This window comes from Onychomys torridus, chromosome X, assembly GCF_903995425.1.
Source record: "Onychomys torridus chromosome X, mOncTor1.1, whole genome shotgun sequence".
NCBI classification, from domain to species: Eukaryota; Metazoa; Chordata; class Mammalia; order Rodentia; family Cricetidae; genus Onychomys; species Onychomys torridus.
Window position 1 is genome coordinate 66227866 of NC_050466.1, and position 26505 is coordinate 66254370.

Below are 26505 nucleotides of genomic sequence, written 5' to 3' on the forward strand. Positions count from 1 at the left end.
TTGATTGAAAGCCGTTATCAACTTGACCTAGATTTTCTTTAGTAAGTGAAAGGACAACAGGCTTTTGACCAAATCTGTCCCTTGCAGAGCTTTAAAAAGTTTTAGAGTATATGTTCACATTCATTTTTTTTCTGTCTGCATAACAAACAAAACTTTCTCAAAGGTTGCTGGACTTCAAGTTTTTCCTCATAAATATGATTTTTGAAAAATTTTAAATTATCAAAGTATCAGAGGGCATAACATTTTGGAGACAGAGGAAAGGAACAAAAGGCATCCACAATATTGGTACTTAAACATAATTCTTCTGTTAGAGTATGTTGTTTCTTTTCATTTCTCTATAGCTATCATTTATGTTAACACATAGTTTTATACTTTCCTTTACAGTTAACATTCTCTGTTGTCACTGTCTCCCATAAATGTTTATTAACACTGTTTTAACAGTTATATAGTATTGCACTGAGAAAGGTGCATTATGACTCAGTTACTGCTTCCTTACAAGTACCAATTCTTATCTTCTCTTCCTCTGTTGTTATCTCTCATTGTTGAATAATTGGGTTTTCCTATTAGGACCAAAGAAAATAACACTAAATGAGGAGTCAAATTTTTTAGATTGTATAGCTTTATCTTGTTCTACACCCTGTAGTTTCTGCCTATCAGAGGACAATATCAACAATGATCCACTCTCTACCCTTAAACACTTGTCTCAAAGGAAGAGAAAAAGAATTAAGATGTGTTATTGTGAATTATGTCTCTCTCTCTCTCTCTCTCTCTCTCTCTCTCTCTATATATATATATATATATATATATATATATATATATATATGAAAAACTCCATTACTTGTGGCTTCTATTAAATTAGTGGAGTAGGTCAATTAATCCTGTTTAAGAAATGATAAATATTCTCAGTTTAGTAACTAAAACAGTACAAAATTATTATTTTAAAGGTAGAGAAGCTATGGTGGTGAATTGTTGCCATGGATATGATAGCTTTGTTTACTGTATGTTTAGACTTGAACCCTTCTTTCCATTTCCAGGTTGGGTTTCACTATGTAAATTATGTAGGCTTACAAGTCCCAATCCTCCTATTGGATTGCTGCGATTACAGGTATATGCCACCACTCACTCAGTTTGTCACCTTTTTCAGGAAATTTGGGAATGGTTTTCTCTCTAAAGTCTGTGGACCAATTTAGAGGTCAACCTTTGGCTTTGTATATGTAACTGGAAAGTACTGAGGTTAGCAAATTCATCTAACAGTAAAAAAAACCTGACTTTATTGATATGAAAAATAGATAATATTTGTTAAGGATATTCCTTTGGAGAATTTCTTAGACAGTATATCTGAATTTTCTATTAGTTATAATCATATTCTGAAGGTCTTGGACATATCTTTTATCCCTATGGCCCAGAGATGCCGCATAATGGTTGGTTAAAATTGCTTTCTAAAACATGTTTTCTATTCTTGTTTTAGGCTGAGAGAAAGTCTATCTTACAATAGAACCAATTCTAATATTTCTTTCTATTATGAAACATTTGTATCACTGACACAGTATGTAAACTATGTTAAGGATAAATCTTCAATAGATATTATTAAACTGACTTTGTACACGTATACACACATTTTATTTTATTGTTATTTTAGAGAAATAGGAGTGTTCCTATTGTGTTGCCCTGGTTGGCCTCAAAGTTCTAGGCTCAAGTGTTAGCATCCTAGGTACCTGGTTGACAGGTGTGTCTCACTGTCTGGCATACACATAAGTGTTCAGTGAATAAAATAGATACACTTTAAGTTCTGAGTATAACGTTTTCTGATTCAGTCTCCTTTTCCCATGTCTATATTCTTCAAAATATAAGCACTATCTTGAATTTAGTCATATTTATAAAAGCCTTTGGTACATAAGTATGTGTGCATAAACAATATGTACTATTATTTTGTACATTATGCACTTGATCTTAGACAAAAGACTGGTAGGTGTTTTTGGTATACATTTTTAATTTAGCTTTTCCATAGAATATATTTTGATTGTGACACAATATATTTAATTCCCCCAACTCCTCCCACAACCTTCCCACCTCCTGATATTTTCCATGAAAACGTTCAATTCTCTCATACATACAACTTGCATTATTCACCTTGTTTTTGAGAATGTTTCACATTCATGCACACATAGCATTCATTTTGATTTCTGTAGTACTTTCTAGTATGCTGTCCTTTATTTATCAGCCTTGTTCTCCCCTGCTCAAGTAGTTTTAAGAAGGGACAATTTGAAGTCACTGCTAAGCAGAATGACACTGTTGCAAGGAGCGATATTTTCAATCCTATTGTTCTCAGTGTGTCTTCAGTTGTTTTAATCCCTCTCCCTCTAGGAATATTGTTAACATGACTCACTAAGATTTATTTCATTCTGAGACACAATACTCACTTTATGTTTGGGATCAGTTAAATGTGAGCTAGACATTGATTGGCCAACAACCATGTTACCTATTAAGGCTATAACTATCATATTGAATATGTACATTTATATTTATAATGCAATGGTTGTGAGTTTCATACACATTCAGTGGCTGAAAAAAACTATGGTTTTGACTCAGCAGTTAAGAGCACTTGCTGTTCTTACAGAGGACCTGGGTTTCGTTCCCAGCACCCACACTGGGTGAACCATAACTACTTGTTACTCCAGTTCCAAGAGATCTGATGCTTTCCACTGTCTTTGTGGGACCTGCATGCATGTGGTGCACACATATACCTGCATACTCCCAGACACACACATACACACAAAAAGTAATGAAGAATATGGTTTAAAGTTATCAAAAGAGTAACAGCTACTAAGGAATTACTTTGGGTTTTAAATTAGCTAATTTTTTAAACTAACTTACTTTAGAATGTTTTCTTTTCAGTCTTTTTGAAGAATTGGAGTTGTGCTGGTGCTTAGCATTCTGTCCAGTTAAAAATGAGACTTCCAATGGATGACCACACATATACATATGGGCAGCATTTATTGAACTTGGTGGGTTAAAAAAGGGATAAATGTAGTTGGGAGGAAGATGGAAAATATGTCAGAGTGGTTGGGTGAGCTGAAGGGAAAGAGTAGGGGATGTATATGACCAAGGTACATTATATGCTTGTATGAAATTTTTGAAAAAAATTAAAAATACGCATTTTCACATCTATGTTCTTTTTCTGAAATTGAGCCTTTTTCTGAAATCCTTAGCACTGCACAATAGGTGTTCATTAGAAGGGCAAAACATAAGTAAAATGACCCAGAGAGCATCATGTTAGGATTTGGAAAGACAAACGGGATATACTTCTTTTTTATTTTTGGGAAGAAAAAAAAAACCATAAGAGAAGTGGTAGTTATCGTGGTTTAGGAAAAGGGGAGTGAGGAGGGGAGAGAAATAAGTGTAGATAATAGGGTGAGAAAATATGATCAAAATACCTTGTATACATGTAAGATAATGCCAGTGATTCCTACTCTTTTGTGCAATTATTATAGCCCAGTAAAAAATAGTGAGCATTTAAAATACAAGAATTTACTCTTGGTTGTTTACTTACTCACATATGTTTTTCTTATTAATGACAGTTACTTTTCAACTTCTTATGCCAGTAAGAGATTTTAGAAACAAAGCTTTTAAGATCACTACAAATTATTGCTTTTAGTATAACATAAATGTCACTATAATATATAGGTGAAGTAATGCTAGCTTTGGATAGAATGTGCTAGAATTGAAATTGTTTATTACTCTCTTTCCAGAAAAAAAAAGAACTAAACCTTAGCAGACAACATTGTTGTGAGTCCTCAATTTCCTGTAGTTTCATGCAGTCTATAATCTGTGATTTGCCTCTGTAATTTTGTTTTTTAGCAATTAGAGCCATTCTTCATGTTAATAGATAAATCTTGTTAATAATTAAATTATTTAGGTGACTACATCGTACGTAGGGTGAAAAATAGGTTTGTGAATTGCTTCCATTTTTCCCTTTATGAACAAATACCAATTATAGTAAATTGGATTTTTAACATTTGACTAAATCATCATCTATAAGCTAAATGAGGTTTCAGCTGAATACTCAGAATGTGATTAGAAGAATCTTATGTGATAAATAAATAAAGCACACATTTTAGAAAGGATCAAGAACTCATGAGCCAAGAAATTTCAGATCTAAGATGGTATGTTTAGCAAAGGTTAAAGTGGGATTTTCAATTATAAAGTAAACGGAACACAGTAAACAACTGAAGCTTCTCTTGATTTCTTCCCTGTGATCCAGAAATGACCATATTGATTTTTGAGCTTTGTATGTTAAAAGAAAATTACTGAGATTAAATTTCATGGCTTTGTGAATCCTGAGTTATGTATGGCTGAGTGATGTTCTGAGGCCCATAGCTTCTCTTCTGATTGCTCCTTGGTGGGCTGAAGTCTATTTTTAAAACTCTTATCTCCATTTCTAACAATAATGATGTGGTTTGTTTTTATGCAGATCAAATTTTCAGAATCGGACTACTTTGGCAATGTACTGCAAACCCGCAAGTATTTAGCACAGTCTGATTTCTTCTGGCTAAGAAAAGCTGTTCCCAAAACAGAGTGAGTATTTCGAAAAAGTGAAATCGATAAATACATTGGTGGGAAGTGGAATCTCTTTAGATTAAACTCTTTAATTCTCCTCAGCTCAGAGTAGCCAGCTTGCAGTTATTTTGTTTTAGCAAAATCCATGTCATGGACTTCCAGCTCTCTTTTCTAATATTATGTGGTACAGATCTTCCATCTATTATAGAACTCCCAATCAACATATATCAGAAGAATTCTCATTAGGATGCAAACATTGAAGCTATTTCTAGCTGTAGTTATAAATACATAGATAGATAATATTTGTATGTACATTTCTGAATTTTCATATGCAGGTAGAAACATTTGAAGAGTTTAAAGAATGAATAGTTTAGTATGATTAGATATGTAGAATAGTTTGTATAATTAAGAAGCAGCTAGAACAGTGGTTCTCACTCTGTGAGTCACAACCCCCAAGGGTGGGTCTAATGGCTCTCTCACTGGAGTCACATATCAGATATCCTGCATATCAGATATTTCCATCATGATTCATAACAGTAGCAAAATTACAGTTATGAAGTAGCAAGGAAATAATGTTATAGCTGGGGGTCACCACAGCATGAGAAACTGTATTAAAAGGTTACAGCACTGGGAAGGTTGAGAAACTGAACTAAAAGATAGTCCATGTCAGAGAACTGAAAGCTTTATCATTGTGATCTATTAAAAGTCATGAATTATTTAACTTTTTCCTATCAGCAGATAAGAAAATATCCTTAAATACGTTTAAACCCATATTGAGCTAGCCACTGCATCTTCTCTTAGAAAAGAAAATATTGTTGATCTTGATAGTGTTGATGATGCTGATTAGCAGCTAACAATTATTGTATATTTACAATATGCTAAGAGGTGCTTTGAAATTTATGTGTGTATTTGCATGATATATACGTGTGTGTGTATGTATGTGTGGTGTGTGTGTGTGTGTGTGTGTGTGTGTGTGTGTGTGTGTGTGTGAGAGAGAGAGAGAGAGAGAGAGAGAGAGAGAGAGAGAGAGAGAGAGAGAGAGATTTGTACTTATGCACATTCCCAAGAAGACCAGAGGAGGACATCACATATTTTCCTCTACCAATACCCACCTTAGTTTTGGAGACATGTCTTTCATTGAACCTACCACTATTTTTTTCAGTTAGGCTGGCAAGCCAATAAGCTTCTGGGATCCACCTGTTTCTTCTTCCCCAATGGTGGGTTGCTGTCATGTGTGGCCATGCCTGGCTTTCATGTAGGTGCTAGGGATCTGAATTCAGGTCATGTATCTTTAATAGGAAGTGCTCTTACACATTGACCATCTCCTCAGTATGTGCTTTACAATTATTGATTGATCCATCATGTCAGTTGTGAGAGGTATAGATACTATATCCCTATTTTAAAAGGTTTTGCTATTGTTCACTTTTTCAGTGCTTTAAAAATGTCCTGTAGAGCTGGGCGGTGGTGGCGCACGCCTGTAATCCCAGCACTCGGGAGGCAGAGGCAGGTGGATCTCTGTGAGTTCAAGGCCAGCCTGGGCTACAGAGCTAGTCCAGGACAGGCTCCAAAGTACAGAGAAACCCTCTCTCGAAAAACCAAAAAAAAAAAATTCTGTAGATCAGATCATTTCTATTTTTATATAACTTCAATGGCAGAATTTATTTTTAAAAATGGTTTCTATTTCTGTTATTTACTTGTAGTCATTGTTACCATATTACTATTAATTCCTTGAACACTTGAATATAGCTTAATTCCTTGAACCACATTATAATGGCCATTTTCAAATCCTTCCTAAATATATTATCTGAATGAACTCAGAGTAATTTTTTATTGATTCAACCCCATTCATTTTTTCTTTCTTGTAGTATATATTTTTGTTGTTGAAAAAGGACATTTTAGATAATATAATGGAGCAGTCTGGATGCTAATTTACTTTTCTGCAGAATGTGTCTCTGGATGTATGTGGCTGTGGATTCTTGTGTTCAATTTTCAGTCCTTTATTTTATTTTTTAGGTTCATCTTGTTAGATTATCCCAATGTATACAAGCTTGTGCTCAGCCAAGAGACAGGGCAGACCTAGTGCTCCGGCATTTGAGTAGTTTGAGTGCCTTCAAACTCAGGGACCTCTCTGGCTTCCTTGGGTTTTGTTTCCAATGGGCTTGCTGTGGTCTTCCTTGTACTGGACCTAGTATTGTTATCATGATTGTGTCTTTTTCAGTTTCAGGATCTCCCTTTGAAGTTTCGGACTGGATTTTCCATCTTTATTTTGTATTGAGCTTACCATGTTTTAGCTGACAGAGCTATATTTTCAGCTAGCTCTTTCCTGCAGAAAGTGAGCAGTCCTAGTAAGATGCCCACCAAGTTCTGCTCTATATATTCCCCAATTCTAGCAGTTTCTTCAGATGGAATGTTTTTCAGTTTATTGCTCATTCTTGGCCAATTGTCAGAGACCTAAAATGGATGCTTGTTGACTATTTTGTCCAGTTTTATGTTTGATCCTCATGGAAAGGAGTTTTTAGCTTTATCATGCTATCATTCCCCAAAAGCTGTTTTGGTGGACTACTTTTTAAAATTTGTCTAATATTCTAGTTTCCATGACTTCAGTGGGCTCTTTTTTATGCCATCTTGGGCTCTTTGTTACTACCCTTTTCAATACCTTATTTTCTTCTGGATTCTAGAAACACTAGACTCTTGAATCCTCTCTTCCCTCAAGCTATGAATATCACCTTCTGCTTTTGATGCTCTTATATGCTCAGTCTTGACTCTTCCTGTCAAACTTCCATGGAACACACTTGTGCAATTGTCTTATAAGTTGTTAACTTTAAGGAATAGGGCTAAAGCTTACACAGTCCTCTATGTAGTCCTGATTTTAGTCAAAAATACAAAGGAAAAAGACAGTTGGTTTTACAACTTCTTGCTAATGGCAGATGATAATCTATAGCCATCTGCTCTGCTGTCCTTGGTTCTCAGCTCTTATCATGCTATTTTTCAGCTTGTCTATCCCATTCCATTTTCAATCTGAATTATTCATAGACATTCTAGATTTAGGGCTGTAAAATCTGATGACTCAAAGCTGATAACTTCCGCAAAGGATTTTCAATATCTCTATGACCATGTAGTAGCATAGTCATAGATGAGGGTAAGTCATCCTGCCCTTTTAAACTTAATTCATAACAGTTCAAACTTTTAAAAAATATTTTTTCATTTTTGAAATTGTAATATAATCACATCATTTCCCTACTCCAAGCCCCTCCCATATACCTTTCTTTGCTCTCTTTAAATTCATGGTTGCTTTTTTCATTAATTGTTGTTACATACAAACATGTATATGAATATACATATATTCTTAAATATAACATGCTCACTCTATTATGTTACTTGCATGTATGTTTTCAGGGCTGACCATTTGGTATTGAATAACCAACTAATTGGTATGCTCTACTCTGGGAAAGACTATTTCTACCTAAGATTACTGGCATTCCTTAGTTGCCTATAGCTATTTGTGAAGGGTTGGTCTTTTCTCCATTCACTTTAGCATGTTTGTTGTTGTCCTTGTTCAGGTCATGTTTAGGCAGTTGTGTTGGTGAGACTTTAGCTTCTGATATTACTATGAGGCACAGTTTTACAGCAAACTCCCTGATTCTCTGGTTCCCATAATGTTTCTGCCCCCTCTTCTGCAATGTTCCCTGAGCTTCAGGTGTAGGAAGCATTTCATAGGTGTATCCCTTGTGATTGTACTCCACAGCTCTGCATTTTGAATCATTATGATTTTCTGTAATGCTCTCTATCTTTTGCAAAGAGAAGTTTTCTTAATGAAGGAGGGGTAAAGACTATATTTATTTTGATGCATGATGCCAATTAGTTCTGATGTTTCTCTGTTTTTCTCCAGATGACCTGCCTATTGGACAAAGTGGGGTATTGAAATCACCTACTATTAATGGATTGATGTTTATCTGTGGTCTTTAATTCCAGTAGTAGATATTTTTTAATGAAATTGTACGCCCCTGAGTTTGGTGCATATATATTTAGGATAGTAATGTTTTCTTGGTTAACTGTTCCCCTTAGTTAGAATGAACTGTCTCTTTTTTATCTCTTTGAATTAGTTTTAGTTTGAATTCTTTTTTGGCAGATATTAAGATAGTGATGTCTTATTACTAGGGAAGGATGTGTGAAAGCTGGTTGGGTGGAGAGGATGAATGCTGTGGAGAAGGAACCTCTAGTTCAAACTTGAAAAATTCTTACTGTGTGAGTATGTGTGTGTGCATGTGTGTGTGCATGAGTACATGTGTGCATGTGTGTGTTATGCACATGTTTGCAGGTGGATGTGTGTCTATGGAGTCAGGAAGTAAATGTGGGTTATCTTCATCCATAACTTCCTGCTTTATTTCTTTATTTTATTTTATTCATTCATTCATTCAGTAACAGAGTATTCTATTGAACCTGGGCTCATTGATGCAGCTGGAATAGCTGGTCAGCTCTGACATCCTCCTGTCTCCCCCACTACTGGGATTATAAATGTGTGCCACCATTTCTGGCTTTTACATAGGTACTGGATATCCAAACTTAAATACTCATACTTACAAAGCAAGCGCTAACTGAGCCATCTCTGTATTGGAGATGCTGCCAGCTTTATTCTTCAATTTCAAAATGTTATTTGTTTGGTAATGTAGCAAGGTTTAAGTTGCCAGTGGAAAAATTCCTAAATAGGCCATCTTTAATATTATCCTAAAACACCAATGGGCTGTCAGATTCTGATGGTCTTAGCTATTCTTAACATTTTATTCAAGCCTTGGGAAAATTCTAGGTGACATTAATTTGTGTAGTTCCCCCCACACCCTTGTCAATGGAAAATAGATACCATGTATTTCTCTATATTCATGAGACATTGGTTCTGGGACATCTGGAAGATATCAAAATGTGAGGATGCTCAAGTGCTTTATACAAAATGGTGCAGTCTTTGAATATACTCTGTACATCGACCTATGTAAGTTGAATCACCTTTATGTATAATATCTAATTGTCTTAGTTGCTTTTCTATTGCCATGTTAAAACACTATGATCAAGGCTACTTACAGAAGGAAGAGTTTATTTGGGGCTATGGTTACAGAGGAATAAGAGTAGTAGTTTATCATGACAGGAAAGCCTAGTTGCAAGTAGTAGGTCTATTGGCTGAAGCAGAAATCGAAAGCTCATATATTAAACTGCAAGTGGGAAGCAGCAAGAAATGGTGTAAGTCTTATGAAACCTGAAAGCTGGCCCCTAGCGACGTACTTCTTCCAGCAAGACAACATCTCCTATCCTCCTCAAATAGCCATCAATTGAAAACCACATATTCAAATACCTGAGACGTGTAGGGGGACATCTCATTCAAACTATCACAGGAACACACTGTAAACTATTGGTACACTGTATAATTTAGGGAATAATAAGAATATGTGTATGTGTCAAGTACAGATGCATTTCCCCCAACCTGTAGATACACAGTGCTGTCTGTGCTTCCTTCACAAAGGGATTAAATTGATCTGTGTTTGGGAAACATTATTTAAGAATAAAAATCAGTGTAATACTTGTAATTCTTACTTCATCAGAGTATATTTCTATTTCAGAGAAAAGAATATTAAGAAGTTTAAGGCCCGTTTCCATGGCAAAGTGACGTGACTGTCAGTTTTTCTTTTAAAGGAAATGTCTTTCTGGTCCATTTCAGACATTGTAGGATATTTTCACTTTATGAAACCCATGAGCTTTAATTGACATCTTTTAGGACTGAAAATTCATGAGTTAATCAACTGAGGAGGATGCTGGAGTAGTACTGTACTAGTTCACTTTGAACAGCACATCATGCTTATCATTCCAAAAAGCCCTGAAATAACATTTTGCTTCTTTGTGGGGCTGGGAGATAAATACCCTTTATCATCTTTTTTTTCTTATGGAATCCATTTTAGCTTCACTAATATGCATTAAGAAGTTTCTAAGGCAATGGGAAATGTCAACAAGAATGAAATTAATTGGGTGGTCATCCCTGAAGGTACATATTTAGGGATTGGTTCTCAGAATTGTCACTTCAACAGTTTGCTTAAAAAATAGAGGATTTACTTTACTGCTTGGCTTGAGTCAAAAGTAATTTCTTTCCCTCAGGATCCTCTTATTTGACAGAAATGATTCTAAGCCAGCTTCCTTATTAACTCTCTCTCATTCTACTGTGACAACACATGTATTGGTTCTCTTCTCTAACTCTTGGGAAAAAAAAAAAACTTTGCAAAAACCACATTAAACATCTACACAAATTGCAATCTTGCCCCAAGATTTTGTTTGCAAAAGCATTATGTATAACACTGAATGTGACTATTATCTGCAGGATATTGGTAAGAAAGTAACATAGATTCAGTGTTTTTTTTTCATTTCATATTACGTAGACTACCCTTAAGAATTCATAAATAAAATGAAAAAATTTAGCCTGTTTTTTTTTTTCTATTTTAGGCACTCCAAGGAAACCAGAGTGTGTTTCTCTCAGGTTATTACATTTTGGTATTATATTCCTTTTAACTATGTCTCTGTCCCATATGTTTTGAGATTTGAAGTTTATATTAGACTTCTCTAATATAGGCTCTTCTACAAATACAGACTGCAGGAGCACCCCAAAGACAGTAAAGAAGAATCTAAGGCACCTGGCTAGTATTTTTGTTTATTAAAATAGATGTATATTTAACAATAGATTTAATGATCTTCTGCTCAGAACATGCCATTTGGATGAAAGTCTTAGCTCATAACTCATCCTAGGAGATAAGTGCTACAAACTAGAATGCCTTTAGGCCCCACCAATTAAAAGATAGCCAGCTTTGACAAGTGTGAGCAATTAAAAGAATTAGTGTTTATATGCTTGACTTTGAGGAATTCTAACTGAATTTTTAAAATCCATCATATTGGCAAATAAAACTGGGAAAATTCAGCCTGTTTTGTAGGACTTAATCTGTAGAGAGTCAGTTTTTCCCCATTCTACCTTATTTGTTGTTGCATAACAATTCACCCCCACCCCAGCCAAATCAGATGCTCAAAGCAACACTTATCATTTAATTTTTCCATATTTTGATTCTAGGTGTGGCCATTAGTCTTAGATCTGTAGTTATTGCTCTTTCATGTAGTTTTAGTAAGATAGTGGCTGGGTCCTCTCAGCTTCCTACATATTGGTGCTTACTGACTAGAACACCTATGTGTGGTCCCTTTCTGTGTGGAACATCTTAACAGAATGTTGATTGGTGAATAAAGCTGAATAGCTGGTTTCTTCAGAGAGGGGAGGAAAGAAAGGAGAAAGGCTATTCTTTTGTGCATCAGTGTATTACCCTTGGAAGTCACTAAATGCCATTTTATTTTATTTTATTTTTACAAAACATTACACTATTTATTTATTTTTGGAGATAGTGTCTCATATCATAGGCTGACATCAAACTTGATATGTACCTGAGAATTATCCCCTGGCCTCCACATTCTGAGTGCTCAGGTTATAAGTGCATGCTATCATATGCAGTGCTGGGGATGTTACTCAGTGCTTCCTGAATGCTAGGCAATCACTCTACCAGCTCCTTTCCAGCTCCATTATTTCTTATTCTTTAGCAGAGAGTCAGCAACATTAGTCCACAATAAAGAGGGAAGGAATTTAGATCTCATATCTTAATGGAAGAAGAACAAGCTATTTTGTAAACAGCAATTGAAAGTTTGCATCAGAGAATAGTAAAACTAAATATATTACAAACTTGGATATAATAAAGGAGATGTAGAAAATGTTTCACAGCTGGATTGACATGGTCCCTGAATAAACAGAAGAAATAAAAGCATCAACAACTGATAGGGACCTGCTGGTGCAGATACTTAATATCAGCTCCAGGGACAATTAAGGCTCCAAATAGGCCAAAGAATAAATAGCAACTCTGAGGGTTGGATAGGGGTCAAGAATGAGAAGGTCTTATATGTGAGATAGGATGTTTTATCAACTCTTGCTGAAGCTTTAGAAGTTTCACTGAAATGATCCTCAGCCAGTAGTTGTTTTTTGTTTCTTTTTGTGTGTGTGTGCATTTACCTATCAGCAGTTAGGGACATGTCAATGTATGGTTCTCACTCTAATGATTTGAACGTTTGCTTTTACGAACAGTCAGAGTGAGAAGTGACGGGGAGAGAAGGGACAGTCTGTAGGAACATACATTATCACAACCATAATATATATTATGGTTGAATCCACTTCCTGTAGTTGCAGGCCTGAGGATCTGACTTCTTTGAATATGGCTTCTTCATTTAAGAGCCAGTAGCAATGTGTAAAATCTTTCTCACCCTTCCAATCTCCCTGAATTTCAGTCTGCAACTATCTTTTCTGACCTCCAGTTGTCTGTTGCATCTATTTGATTCTAGCTGGAAAAGGTTGCCTGCTCTTAAGGTATCGTGGGATTAGATAATATTATCTGAATAATCCAGGATAAACTCCCTATTTTCAGATCCTTAACCTTAATTACACTTGCAAAGTTCTTTTTGCTATGTAATAGCAGGATCCCAGGGATTAGGATGTAACAATAATGCAATTCACTATAGAGAGAAAGTTGGGGGTTAACAAAGATACTTTCTCCTCTGCTTGTTTCCCCAAGAAAGTAAGTCAGTCAGCAACTTTTTTTAAACACCAGGGTCTAATGGAACTACTTATATTAAGTCGATTTGACAAGAGGCATGGTACTCTCTTGATTTCTGCTACTATCTCTATAATAATGCAAGGCCTAATAGAAATACTTTGAAATCTGAAAGATCACACATTGCAAAAGTATACAATGCTTCTAAATTTCATTGTCCTCATCTGTAATGGGATAATGATAAAGTTAGAACACAGCAAAGTGCTTAGTGACTGCTAGCTAATAATCATGATGATAGGATGACATAGTCATAGGCATTTCACTAGTAAAAGGGTATGAGAAGACCAATAAGAACCAAGAGTTGGGTTCCTACCAGTTTTATATTAACCTGATATACAATAATTTATTGTCCTGGTGTTTTTCTATTAGACACAGAAGACAATGTTTGTTTTGAAAAGGGATTTATATATTTCTTTTTTTCATGCTGGGATTTGAATCCAGAACCTCATGGATGCTAAGTATGTCTTGCACCATTAAGCTAAACACTTAGTCCTGTACAAGATTATTTTTAAGCAATTTAGCTTAAAAGGAATTGGCCAAATTTAATTATAAAGGCAGTGACTGGGCTAGATACCATCTGGCTATTTCACATAGCCCATGAACCAAGAATGATTTTTAGAGACAAACATTTGAAATTTCTCTGATGTTGATAATCCATAAGTTGAACCACAGCCAATTAAAATAATATCCCACCTCAAAAGAATTCTGTTGTTTTCATGAATAAAGATGATACTTATTGATAATTTTATTTTAATTTTATTAAACATTATTTGTGGAAAGTTTAGTATTTCATATCTGTATACCATCTTCAGTTTTGTTTCTTCATCTGTAAAACCAGAAGTGTTTACAATCTAATTATTATTATTATTATTATTATTATTATTATTATTATTATTATGTTTTTGTTTTAATTTTACACTTCAGCCATGGGTTCCCCAGTCCTCCCCCTCCCGCCCCCACACCCACCTTCCCCCCATCCTCTCCCCTCCATTTCCATCTCCTCCAGGGCCAAGACTCCCCTGGGGATTCATTTAAAACAGGTGGATTCAGTACAGGCAGGTCCAGTCCCCTCCTTCCAGGCTGAGCAAAGTGTCCCTGTGTAAGCCCAAGGTTCCAAACAGCCAGCTCATGCACTAAGGACAGGTCCCGGTCCCACAGCCTGGATGCCTCCCAAGCAGTTCAAGCTATTCAATTATCTCACTTATCCAGAGGACCTGATCCAGCTGGGGGCTCCACAGCCTTTGGTTCATAATTCATGTGCTTCCATTCATTTGCCTATTTGTCCCTGTGCTTTTCCAAACTTGGTCTCAACAATTCACACTCTTGCAGTCCCTCCTCTTTCTCAACTATTGGACACCTGAGCTCCACCAGGGGCCTGGCTGAGGATCTCAGCAGCCACTTCCATCAGCTATTGGATGAGAGTTCCAGCACGAATGTTAGGGTGTTTGGCCATCTGATCACCAGCCAAGGTCAGATCAGGCGTTCTCTCGACCATTGCCAACAGTCTACAGAGGATGTATCATTGTGGATTTCTGGGGACCTCTCCAGCACTCTGCCTATTCCTGTATTCATGTGATCTTCATTTATCATGGTCTGTCATTCCTTGTTCTCCCTTTCTGTTCTTGATCCAGCTGGGATCTCCTGCTCCCCTAAGCTCTCTTTCTCTTGAACCTTGCCCTTCATTACTCCCCTTGTTGTCCAGGTTGTTCATGTAGATCTCATCCATTTCTCTATCATTGGGCGATCCCTGCATCTTTCTTAGGGTCCTGTTTTCTAGGTAGCCTCCATGGAATTGTGAGTAGCAGTCTAGTCATCTTTGTTTTACATCTAGTATCCTTCTATGAGTGAGTACATACCATGTTTGTATTTCTGAGTCTGGGTTACCTCACTCAGGATGATTTTTTCTAGGTCGATCCATTTGCCTGCAAACCTCATGATGTCATTGTTTTTCTCTGCTGAGTAGTACTCCATTGTGTATATGTACCATATTTTCTTTATCCATCATTCTTCAGTTGAAGGGCATCTAGATTGTTTCCAGGATCTGGCTATTACAAAATATGCTGATATGAACATAGCTGAGCAAATGCCCTTGTGGTATGATTGAGCAATCCTTGGGTATATGCCCAAGAGTGCTACAGCTGGGTCTTGGGGGAGATGGATTCCCAATTTTCTAAGGAAGCACCATATTGATTTCTAAAGTGGCTGTACAAGCTTGCATTCCCACCAGCAGTGGAGGAGAGTTCCCCTTGCTCCACATCCTCTCCAGCATAAACTGTCTTCTGTGCTTTTGATCTTAGCCATTCTGACAGGTGTAAGGTGGTCGTTTTGATTTTCATTTCCTGGATAATTAGGGATGTTGAGCAATTCCTTAAATATCTTTCAGCCATTTGAACTTCCTCTGTGGAGAATTCTCTGTTTAGTTCTGTAGCCCATTTCTTAATTGGACTGTTGGGCATTTTGATGTCTAATTTCTTGAGTTCTTTATATATTCTGGATATCAGCCCTTTGTCAGATGTGGGGTTGGTGAAGACCTTTTCCCATTCTGTAGGCTGTTGCTTTGTCTTGTTGACCGTGTCCTTTGCTCTACAAAAGCTTCTCAGTTTCAAGAGGTCCCATTGATTGTTTCTCTCAGTGTCTGTGCTACCGGTGTTATATTTAGAAAGTGATCTCTGGTGCCAATGCGTTCAAGAGTACATTCTACTTTCTCTTCTATCAGGTTCAGAGTAACTGGATTTATGTTGAGGTCTTTGATCCACTTGGACTTAAGTTTTGTGTACGGTGACAGATATGGATCTATTTGCAACCTTCTACACACTGACATCCAGTTATGCCAGCACCATTTGTTGAAGATGCTTTCTTTTTTCCATTGTACATTTTTGGCTTCTTTGTCAAAAATGATATGTTCATAGGTGTGTGGATTAATGTCAGGGTCTTCAATTCGATTCCATTGGTCCACATGTCAGTTTTTATGCCAGTACCAAGCTGTTTTTAATATGGTAGCTCTATAGTAGAGCTTGAGGTCGGGGATTGTGATGTCTCCAGAGTTTGTTTTATTGTACAGGATTCTTTTGGCTATCCTGGGTGTTTTGTTTTTCCATATGAAGTTGAGTATTATTCTTTCCAGACCTGTGAAGAATTGTGTTGGTAATTTGATGGGGATTGTGTTGAATCTGTAGATTGCTTTTGGTAAGATCGCCATTTTAACTGTGTTAATCCTGCCTATCCATGAGCATGGGAGATCTTTCCATTTTCTGACATCTTCTTCAATTTCTTTTTTCAGGGACTTAAAGTTCTTGTCGTATAAGTCCTTCACATGCTTAGTTAGAGTAACCCCAAGGTATTTTATATCATTTGGGCTATTGTAAAGGGTTATGTATCTCTGATTTCCTTCTCAGCCTGTTTGTCTATTGTATATAGGAGGGCTACTGATTTTTTTGAGTTGATCTTGTATCCTGCTATGTTGCTGAAGGTTTTTATTAGCTGTATCAATTCCTTGGTTGAATTTTTGGGGTCACTCATGTATACTAACATGTCATCTGCAAATAGGGAGAGCTTGACTTCTTCCTTTCCAATTTGTATCCCCTTAATCTCCTTATGTTGTCTTATAGTTCTGGCTAGAACTTCAAGTACTATATTGAATAAGTATGGGAAGAGGGGACAGCTTTGCCTTGTTCCTAATTTTAGTGGTATTGCTTTGAGTTTCTCTCCATTTAATTTGATGTTGGCCGTTGGCTTGCTGTACATTGCCTTTATTAGGTTTAGGTATGTTCCCTGTATTCCTGATCACTCTTAAACCTTTATCATGAAGGGGTGTTTGATTTTTGTCAAGTGCCTTTTCTGCATCTAGTGAGATGATCATGTGGTTTTTTCCTTTGAGTTTGTTTATATGGTGTATTACATTGACAGACTTTCATATGTTGAACCACCCTTGCATCCCTGGGATGAAGCCTACTTGATCATGGTGGATAATTGTATTGATGTGTTCTTGGAGTCTGTTTGCCAGTATTTTATTGAGTATTTTTACATCAATGTTCATGAGGGAGATCGGTCTGTAGTTCTCTTTCTTTCCTTTAGGAATCAGGTTAATTGTAGCCTCATAGAAGGAGTTTGGTAATATACTTTCTGCTTCTATTGTGTGGAACAATTTAAAGAGTATTGGTATTAAGTCTGCTTTGAAGATCTGGTAGAATTCTGCAGTGAAAACCCTTTGGTCCTGTGATTTTTTTGGTTGGGAGACTTTTAGTGACTGATTCTATTTTCTTAGGGGTTATTGGACTATTTAAATGGTTTATATGGTCTTGATTTAACTTAGGTATGTGGTACCTATCCAGAAAAGTATCCATTTCTTTTAGATTTTCCAGTTTTGTGGAGTAGAGGTTTTTGAAGTATGACCTGAATGATTCCCTGGATTTCCTCATTGTCTGTTGTTATGTCCCTCTTTTTATTTCTGATTTTGTTAATTTGGATGCTCTCTCTCTGTCTTTTGGTTAGTTTGGATAAGGGCTTGTCTATCTTGTTGATCTTCTCAAAGAACTAACTCTTAGTTTCATTAATCCTTTGTATTGTTCTCTTTATGTATATTTTATTGATTTCGGCACTTAATTTGATAATTTTCTGGCGTCTGTTCCTCCTGGGAGACTTTGCTTCTTCCTGTTCAAGGGCTTTCAGGTGTGCTGTCAAGTCACTAGCATGAGATTTCTCCAGCTTCTTTATGTGGGCATTCAGTGCTATGCATTTCCCTCTTAGCACTGCTTTCATAGTATCCCATAAGTTTGGGTATGTGGTGTATTCATTTTCATTGATCTCTAGGAAGTCTTTAATTTCTTTCTTTATTTCTTCCTTAAGCCATTGGTGATTCAGTTGAGCATTATTCAGTTTCCATGAGATTGTAGGATTTCTGTAGTTTTTTCTGTTTTTGAAATCTAACTTTAAACCATGGTGGTCCAATAGAACACAGGAGGTTATTCCAATTGTTTTGTATCTGTTGAGATTCGCTTTGTGGCCAAGTATGTGGTTGATTTTAGAGAAGGTTCCATGGGGTGCTGAGAAGAAGGTATATTCTTTTTTGATTGGGTGGAATGTTCTGTAGATATCGATTAAGTCCATTTGAGCCATAACATCAGTTAAGACCATTATGTCTCTGTTAAGTTTCAATTTGGCAGATCTGTCCAGAGATGAAAGTGGGGTGTTGAAGTCTCCCACTATTAATGTGTGGGGTTTTATATGTGATTTAATCTTTAGTAATGTTTCTTTTACATATGTGGGTGCCCTTGTGTTTGGGGCATAAATGTTCAGAATTGAGACTTCATCTTGGTGGATCTTTCCTGCAATGAGTATATAATGTCCTTCATCATCTCTTTTGATTGATTTTAGTTTGAAGTCTATTTTGCTGGATATTAGGATGGCTACACCAGCTTGCTTCTTTAAGACCATTTGATTGGAAAGTCTTTTCCCAGCCTTTTATTTTTAGGAGGTGTCTGTCTTTGAATTTGAGGTGTGTTTCTTGTATGCAGCAGAAAGATGGGTCCTGTTTTCATATCCATTCTGTTAGTCTGTGTCTTTGTATAGGTGAATTTAGTTCATTGATATGAAGGGACATTAATGACCAGTGATTGTTCGTTCCTGTTGTTATTTCAATTTTTAGTGGTAGTGTGTGTGTACTTCTCTTCTTTGGGTTTTACTGCTGTGGTGTTATCTATTGCCTGTGTTTTCATGGGTGTATCTGCCTTCCTTAGGTTGGAATTTTCTTTCTACTGCTTTCTGTAGGGCTGGGTTTGTGGATAAGTATTGTTTAAATCTGGTTTTGTCTTGGAAGGTCTTGTTCACTCCATCTATGATGATTGAAAGTTTTGCTGGGTACATTAGTCTAGGCTTGCATCCATGGTCTCTTAGCGTCTGCATTATATCTGTCCAGTTCCTTCTGGCTTTCAAAGTCTCCATTGAGAAATCGGGTGTTATTCTGATGTGTTTGCCCTTATAAGTCACTTGGCCTTTTTCCTTTGCTGCCCTTAATATTCTATCTTTGTTCTGTACGTTTAGTTGTTTAATTATTATGTGGTGAGGGGACTTTTTTGGGGGTTCTAATCTGTTTGGTGTTCTATAGGCTTCTTGTGTCTTCATAGGCATTTTTTTCTTTATGTTGGGAAAGTTTTCTTCTATGATCTTGTTGAATATATTTTCTGTGCCTTTGAGTTGGTATTCTTCTCCTTCCTCTATCCCTATTATTCATAGGTTTGGTCTTTTCATGGTGTCCCAAATTTCTTGGACATTTTGGCTCATGACTTTGTTGGTTTTAGTGTTTTCTTTGACTGATGAATCTATTTCTTCTAACATATCTTCAACACCATAGATTCTCTCTTCCATCTCTTGCATTCTGTTGGTTATACTTGCCTCTGAAGTTCCTGTTTGTTTACTCAGATTTTCTATTCCCAACATTCCTTCTGCTAGTGTCTTCATTTTTTCTATTTCCCTCTTCAGGTCTTGGACTGTTTCCCTTGCTTTTTCATGATTTTCTTTCAGGGACTTATTGTTTTCTTCTGCTTTAACTGTCCTTTCCTCTAGTTTTTTTTTTTATAGTGTTCTTCCCATATTTTGTTTGTCTCTTCCTCTACTTTATTTTTGATTTCTTCTGTATAAGGCTCTAACCTCTTCATGATGTTACTTATCAGGTTGCTTTCTTCTTCTTCTTCCATTCCATGTTGTTCAGGTCTAGCTGTTGGAAAAGGGCTAGGTTCTGGTGATGCTGTATTGCTCTTTATTTTGTTGTATGTACTTCTGCCTTGACTTCTGCCCATCTCCTTGTGGGTTCATTCTTGGTCTTATCAGTGTACTTGGTCCAGACAGAGCTGGCAGATTTAGGGAGCCTCCCTCTGGTCCAGATGGAAGCTCTGGGCCAGATTGGAGCTCTGGTCTAGATGAGAGTGCTGGCTGGATAGGAGCTGGGGGGCTGGACTCTGAGTCTCAGGAAGTCCCTGGGGTCTCCTTATCTTGTCTAGATGGGAGCTCCTCTTGTCCAGATGGGAGTTCTGGGACAGGATGGAAGCTCTGGTCCAGATGGGAGTTCTGGGGCAGAGGGTAGCCTGGGGCTTTCTAGGCCAGATGAGAGTTCCGGTGCGGATGGGAGCTGAGGGCTGGTCTCTGAGTCTCAGGAAGTGGCTGGGGTCTCCGGCAAATGGGTGTGGGGGCATGGCGTGGAGACTGCAGGGTCTGCCTGCAGTCTTGGGAAAGGGGACCCTTCCCGCAGGGCCTGACGAATGGCCAGAATCTGGGGCCAAGTTGGGCAGGTCCTCCCAGGATGGCTGGTGCCCAGGGGTGGGACCCAGAGGTGTTTGCCTCTCTGACTACAACTCCAGGCACTCACCTCTGGTCCAGATGGGAGTTCTGGGGCAGGATGGAAGCTCGGAGCTGGTTTCTAAGTCTCAGGAACTGGCTGGGGTCTCTGGCAGATGGGTGTGGGAACAGGGTGTGGAGGTTATAGGGTTCACTAGAGGGTCTTGGAGAGGGAGAACCTTCCTGGTGGGGATGGGAGGTCCTGACTTATGGCCAGAACCTGGGGCCCAGTTGGGCAGGGCTTCCCTGGAGTGGCTGGTGCCCAGGGTTGTGACCCAGGTGCAGGCCTCTCTGGGTATGACCCCAGGCACTCACCTCTGGTCCAGGTGGGAATTCCAGGGCAGGATGGAAGCTGGGGGCTGGTCTCTGATTCTCAGGAAGTGGCTGGGGTCTCTGGCAAATGGGTGTGGTGGCAGGATGTGGAGACTGCAGGGTCTTCCTGCAGTCTTGGAAAAGGGGAGCCTTCCCGCCAACAATCTAATTTTGTACAGAAAATAATCCTATATTCTGATCTAAGTAACCTATGTATTTAATATAAAAAACAGATGATTCATAGATATAAGGGATTCTAACATTTAATATAATACCTTTCTCTTTAATTTGTTATTATTATTACTATTATTATTATGTGCATGCATGTGTGTGTGCATATGTATGATGGGTTTGTAAGTACAGGTGTGCACATGCCATGATACCTATGTGAAGATCAGAGGACAACTTTCAGGAGTGGGTTTTCTCCTTCTACCGTGGTTCTAAGGATAAGACTCAGGCCATCGGGATTACAAGGCAAGCACTTTATCTGCTAAAGCATCCCACCAGTCCAGTACCTTCACTTCACAGCTGAAACCAAACCCCAGAAAGATTGGTGACTGATCCAACAAAACTCAGCTGGTTATAGAGATAGTTGAGGCATTTGCAACTTAAATCAATACACTTTTCATGGGAGCAGGTAGACCCTCTAGTAGCATGGTGGTATATTATTCATTTATCTTTAAATGCATCTCTGTATTATTACCAATAAAAAATGGTTTCGTAGCCAGGCCAGGAGTGATGTAGGCCAGAAAGATAGCTGTCCTATGGGTCATCTGAACAGAACAGCTTGCATTTTTCAGAGGGAGCACCTATTTGTAAACTTCTTGTTAAAAGGTTTTCAGATGCACTCATGTTGAGTTTTTCATTCATTTATTGTTTTTGTTGTTAGTGAAAAGCCAGACATGCTAGTATTCCTTTAAAAAAAAGTCTTATTTTTATTTTATGTGTATAGGTGCTTTGCCTGGGTGAATGTCTGTGCACCATAGATTCCCTAGAACTACAGTTACAGACATTTGTTAACTTCCATGTGGGTACTGGGAATTGAACCTGGGTCCTCTGAAAGAGCAGTCAATGTGTTTAACCACTGAACCATCTCTCCAGTCCTGCTAATATATTCTTGCCAAACTGTAGCTGAAAGTTTTCCTGTGTCCCACCTGGCCCATGGTCAGGACGAATCTCTTTCACCCACCAGTCCTGCAGCCAAATAAACACACACAGGCCAGATGAAGCAAGATGTAAAGGTACCAGTAAGCCACGAGCCATGTGGCAAAGTATAGATTTATAGAAATGGGTTAATTTGAGACATAAGAACTAGATAACAAGAAGCCTACCATGGCCATATCTTAAAAATAATATTAGCCTGTGTGTGTTTATTTGGGTCCAAGTGGCTGCAGGACCAGTGGGTAAGAGAGATATTTCCTGACCATGGGCCAGGCAGGACACAGGAAAACTTTCAGCTACACCAAACTGTCCCTGCTTTCTGATAAAATTTGTTCATTCAACAGAGTAGGAGCTGTAAATGAGGCAATAATTTTCACTTGCATCAATATCTGTGTTGATATATGGTTACTGTTTTCCTTTCTGGATAGTGATGCCTACCTGTGGCATTTGTTTGTCTTTCTGCAGGTGGTTTACAAATCCAACAACAGTCAATGCCTTTTATAGTGCATCAACCAACCAGATACGTGAGTACCAGATTCTTGATGGGGATTGCATTGATTCTGTAGTTTGCTTTTGGTAGTTTGACCATCTTCACAATATCAATTCTTCCAATCCTTGAACACTTTCCATCTCCTAGTGTTTTCTTCAATTTCTTCTGTGTTTGATTGTAACAATCTTTCACTTCTTTTTCCTTATAAGTCCATAATTTCTTTTATATCACCATTGGCTTTTCAAACTATAATAAACAGAACCATAGTGAAGTTTTTCATTAAAAGGAACACACATTCTTTTTCCTTTCATAACTGTTTTGATGATCTTGTCCATACCATCCTTGCTTTGATGAGGAAAATGGCAGTTAACTGGGAGCACTTTTTATGGAATACAGAAGCTTGAGTGTATTCTGATTAACTCTAGTATATACTGTCTTTAGGGTGTTTATTTCTGATGGGGATGTTGGATATGCTGTCCTGGTTAGCTTAAGTGGCAATTTGACAAAGCTTAGAGTCCTCTGAGACAATAGCCTCTATTGAGGAATTACCCAGATCAGATTGGCCTGCAGGGGATTGTCTTGATTATACACACACACACACACACTCACACACACACACACACACACACACACACACACACACACACACACACACGTACAAATATGTATGTGTGTGTGGCAACCCACTCTGAGAATCACCATCCCTAGGCAGGAGGTCCTGAGCACCATAAGAAAGTTAGCAGTCTTCTAGCCTGCTAGTAAGCCTTCCTTCAAGTCAGCTAGCAAGCAGCACCTTCTGTGGTTTCTTCTGTACTTCAGAGGTCATCCTGTGTGGAATGCAAGCAGACCTACCTTTAAATTCCTGTCTTGCTTTCCCTTAATGATGGATCGTGGTCTGGGTCTGGAATTGTAAACCAAACATGCCCCCCCCCAAAAAAAATTTGCTTTTGGCAAGAGTGTTTTATTACAGCATCACAACTAAAACTAGAACAAATTCTATGATTCATTTTTAAAGTTTTTAAAGTTCAGTATGGCAAAAATTAAAAATCAGACAGCATCCAGAATTGGTATTAAAGATCCTGCCACTGATGGAAACATAAATTAGGCCACCCACATTGCAAGGCAAGTTGACAATGTGTAAAAAAGCCAGAGAGGTGCTTGCACATCTGTGACCATCATCTGCATGCCTGATCTATTCCAGTATTTTGATTCTTAGTGTCATTTTTGGACCATGAACAAAAACACCCTGGGGCAACTTGTCAGAAATTCAACTTCTCAGGCCCTAGCTTATACAAAAAGTTTGGATGTGAGGCTCAGAAACTAGTTTTAGTAAAATTTCTAATTGTTTCTACTGAATGATAATGTTTGAGAAACCTTCTCCATACAACACAAAGCAAGGTAAAAGAAAGCCTGTGTGAGAATGTTTGAGTCAGGGTCATTGATGGTAGTGGGAAAGGGAAATAGCTTATGTGTCCTTGTGCACAGAAATAAGCCAGTGTGGCACATTCATGCAAAGGAATAGCATACAACAGTGAAAGTTAAATGGCCTACTATGACACCTGTTAATAGATAAATTTCACTAATTAGGTTGTACAGCAAATCGGTAACTTGAGAAAATATACAGAGTAGGATACCTCATTAATAAAGTTGAAAATCACATAGAATAATCCTATATGTTGTTTATGGTCATATCCATTTGTAGTAAAAGTCATTCAGGAAAAGGAAAGACATCAAATTCAGGTTGGTCGTGTGACCTCTTGTGGGGAAAGCTGACTGCTCCAGGTCAAGCTCTTTTTGTTTTTTCTTAGGTCCTCTATCTCTCCATGATGGCATCTTAGGACTCAATCCTGGTTCCTATTCTGTTAATCCCCATTCTCCATCTTTGCTTACTCTTCTAGTGATGACATCTAATATTGTGACTTCAATATATTTGTACTTTGGTGAACACAGGATGAAATCCATAAGATTTATCATCCTTACTCTTGTGATCACTGTTTCCTAGCTGGATGCTAAGAAGAGCCATCTCACTGGCCTTCTTGCTTCTGTCCTCACCGCCTCCAGACTGTTCTGTTGATGGTTATATTATGTCACCCCTATCTTCAAATCATCTTATCTTACTGATATTAAGAATTATTATTTTCAATGACCTAGAAACCTGCCTTTTTTCCTTGACAAGGTCTCATGTATCTCAGGCTAGCCTCAAGCTACCTATGTAGCTGAGGATTGGCCTTGAACTTCTGATGCTTCTGTTTCCATCTCCCAAATGCTGTGGTTGCATGTATGTCATCACAGAAGGCTTATGAGGTACTAGGGCTGGAACCCAGGGCCAAGTGCATGCTAGGCAAGCATTCTGCTAGCTGAGCTACATTCCCAGTCAAGCATTTGTTGTTCTACCTTTATTAACTCCACTTCCATCTCTTTCTCTGTCTAGTCACACTGGCTTCCTTCCTGTTCCTAGAACACAGGGGACACATACACTTCTCTCAGAGCATTGACACTTTTTTCCCCTAGAAATTTCCTCAAATGAACTGCACGGTCCATGCCCCCACTTAATTTTGGTAGTGACTCAAGGATCTCTTCTCAGTGAGGTATTAGGCTTATCCCACGGCCAGTCAGCCCCATATGTCATAGGTCATCCAAGTTGGACCTGGACCTTATAGGACTCTGGCCTGAGATGCAGTTGGAGGATTATTTTTACTGTTATTGTCACCTTCCTGTGGCTCCTGTTGGTAATGGTAATTTGTGGGACTGTCTTGAGTGTTATGAACAGAAGGAAACCAAGCAGATGGTGTTAATTTTTTATTTCTACATTAATATAACCAAAGAAGTTGTTAAATATTTTGAGTGTCACTTCTTAGTATGCAAATATTCATTATGTTGAAAATACTGTTGCTTTCTTAAGGTCCAAAGTTTCAAGTTGAGTACCAAGCTGCATATGTTACACAGAGACTTAAGATATTGAGATATCAATTACAATTAAAATCTATAGCATTTATCAAAATGCATTATATATAAAAATGTCTGTTGAGCAATAGAATGCTGATTGGATTATTGATTTTATTAGTTTATTAGCATTTCTTATTTATGTGTGTGCGGGGCGGCATGCCATGGAATATGTATGGACATAAGAGGACAACTTCCAGGAGTCAGTTCCCTCCTTCTACCTTGTGGGTTGTGGGGCTTGAACTCAGGTTATGAGGCTTGGTGGCAAGCGCCTTTATCTACTGAGCCATTTCACTGATCCAGATTGGTTATTTTAATAGAAGAAACTTATATTACACAAGCAGGTGTCCCCAGATGAGTTTGAGGTAAAGTTTGTATGCACACCACGGGATGGGCAGAGATGTAAGGGCTTCTGATGTGGCTTATTTACTCAATCATTTTTCTGATTGTTCTGATGTAATCTTAAGGTTACATTGCCAAAGGTGTTTTTGTGGTATCCTGATTTTCATTCTTAGCAGACAAGGGAAGCTTGGGCACAGTTCTTTCTTCTGAAGCTCATGTTTTCACTTTGAAGTAATCTCTATACTAGTTTGGAGGGTTCGAGTCTCTTGATATGATTGAGAAAGCAGAGGCATGGGTAGCACAGGTGTTATGTCTTAGAGGGGAACAAACCAGGCCATCCTGCTCAGGAAGACTTCAGAAAGAAGTGAGTTGAGCTTCAAGGGTGATGGTTGTTCATCAAGAAGAACAGCTCTGGAAGAATCTTGAAGTCTTTTCTGCATGACCTGTTAGTAAAATGTCCAAGCGTCTCAAGTATGTTCTTTAAGTTCATTTTTCAGAGCTGTACTTCAACTGTGTGTTCTCTACCTCCTCTCTCTCTCTCTCTCTCTCTCTCTCTCTCTCTCTCTCTCTCTTTCTCTCTCTCTCCTTCCACCTTCCTCATAGCTACAAGGGTGAAACTTCCTTGAGAATCCAAAACAATGTCCAAATACTCATTTTTCTGCTTGACCAAGTAGAAATACAGGGCAGCTGATGCCCACTGAAGTG

At 37.9% G+C, this 26505-nt stretch overlaps 1 protein-coding gene across 2 annotated transcripts in view; it reads left to right on the top strand.

Annotated features, from left to right (window-relative positions):
- The window catches only part of Phex (phosphate regulating endopeptidase homolog X-linked), a 217055-nt gene that overhangs the window by 150100 nt on the left and 40450 nt on the right, over window positions 1–26505 (top strand). For both annotated transcript variants that reach the window (XM_036175272.1, XM_036175273.1), the window contains exons 14-15: window positions 4472–4575; window positions 22491–22549. In XM_036175272.1, coding sequence (XP_036031165.1) covers window positions 4472–4575; window positions 22491–22549 — 163 coding nt within the window. The remainder of the gene's footprint in view (window positions 1–4471; window positions 4576–22490; window positions 22550–26505) is intronic.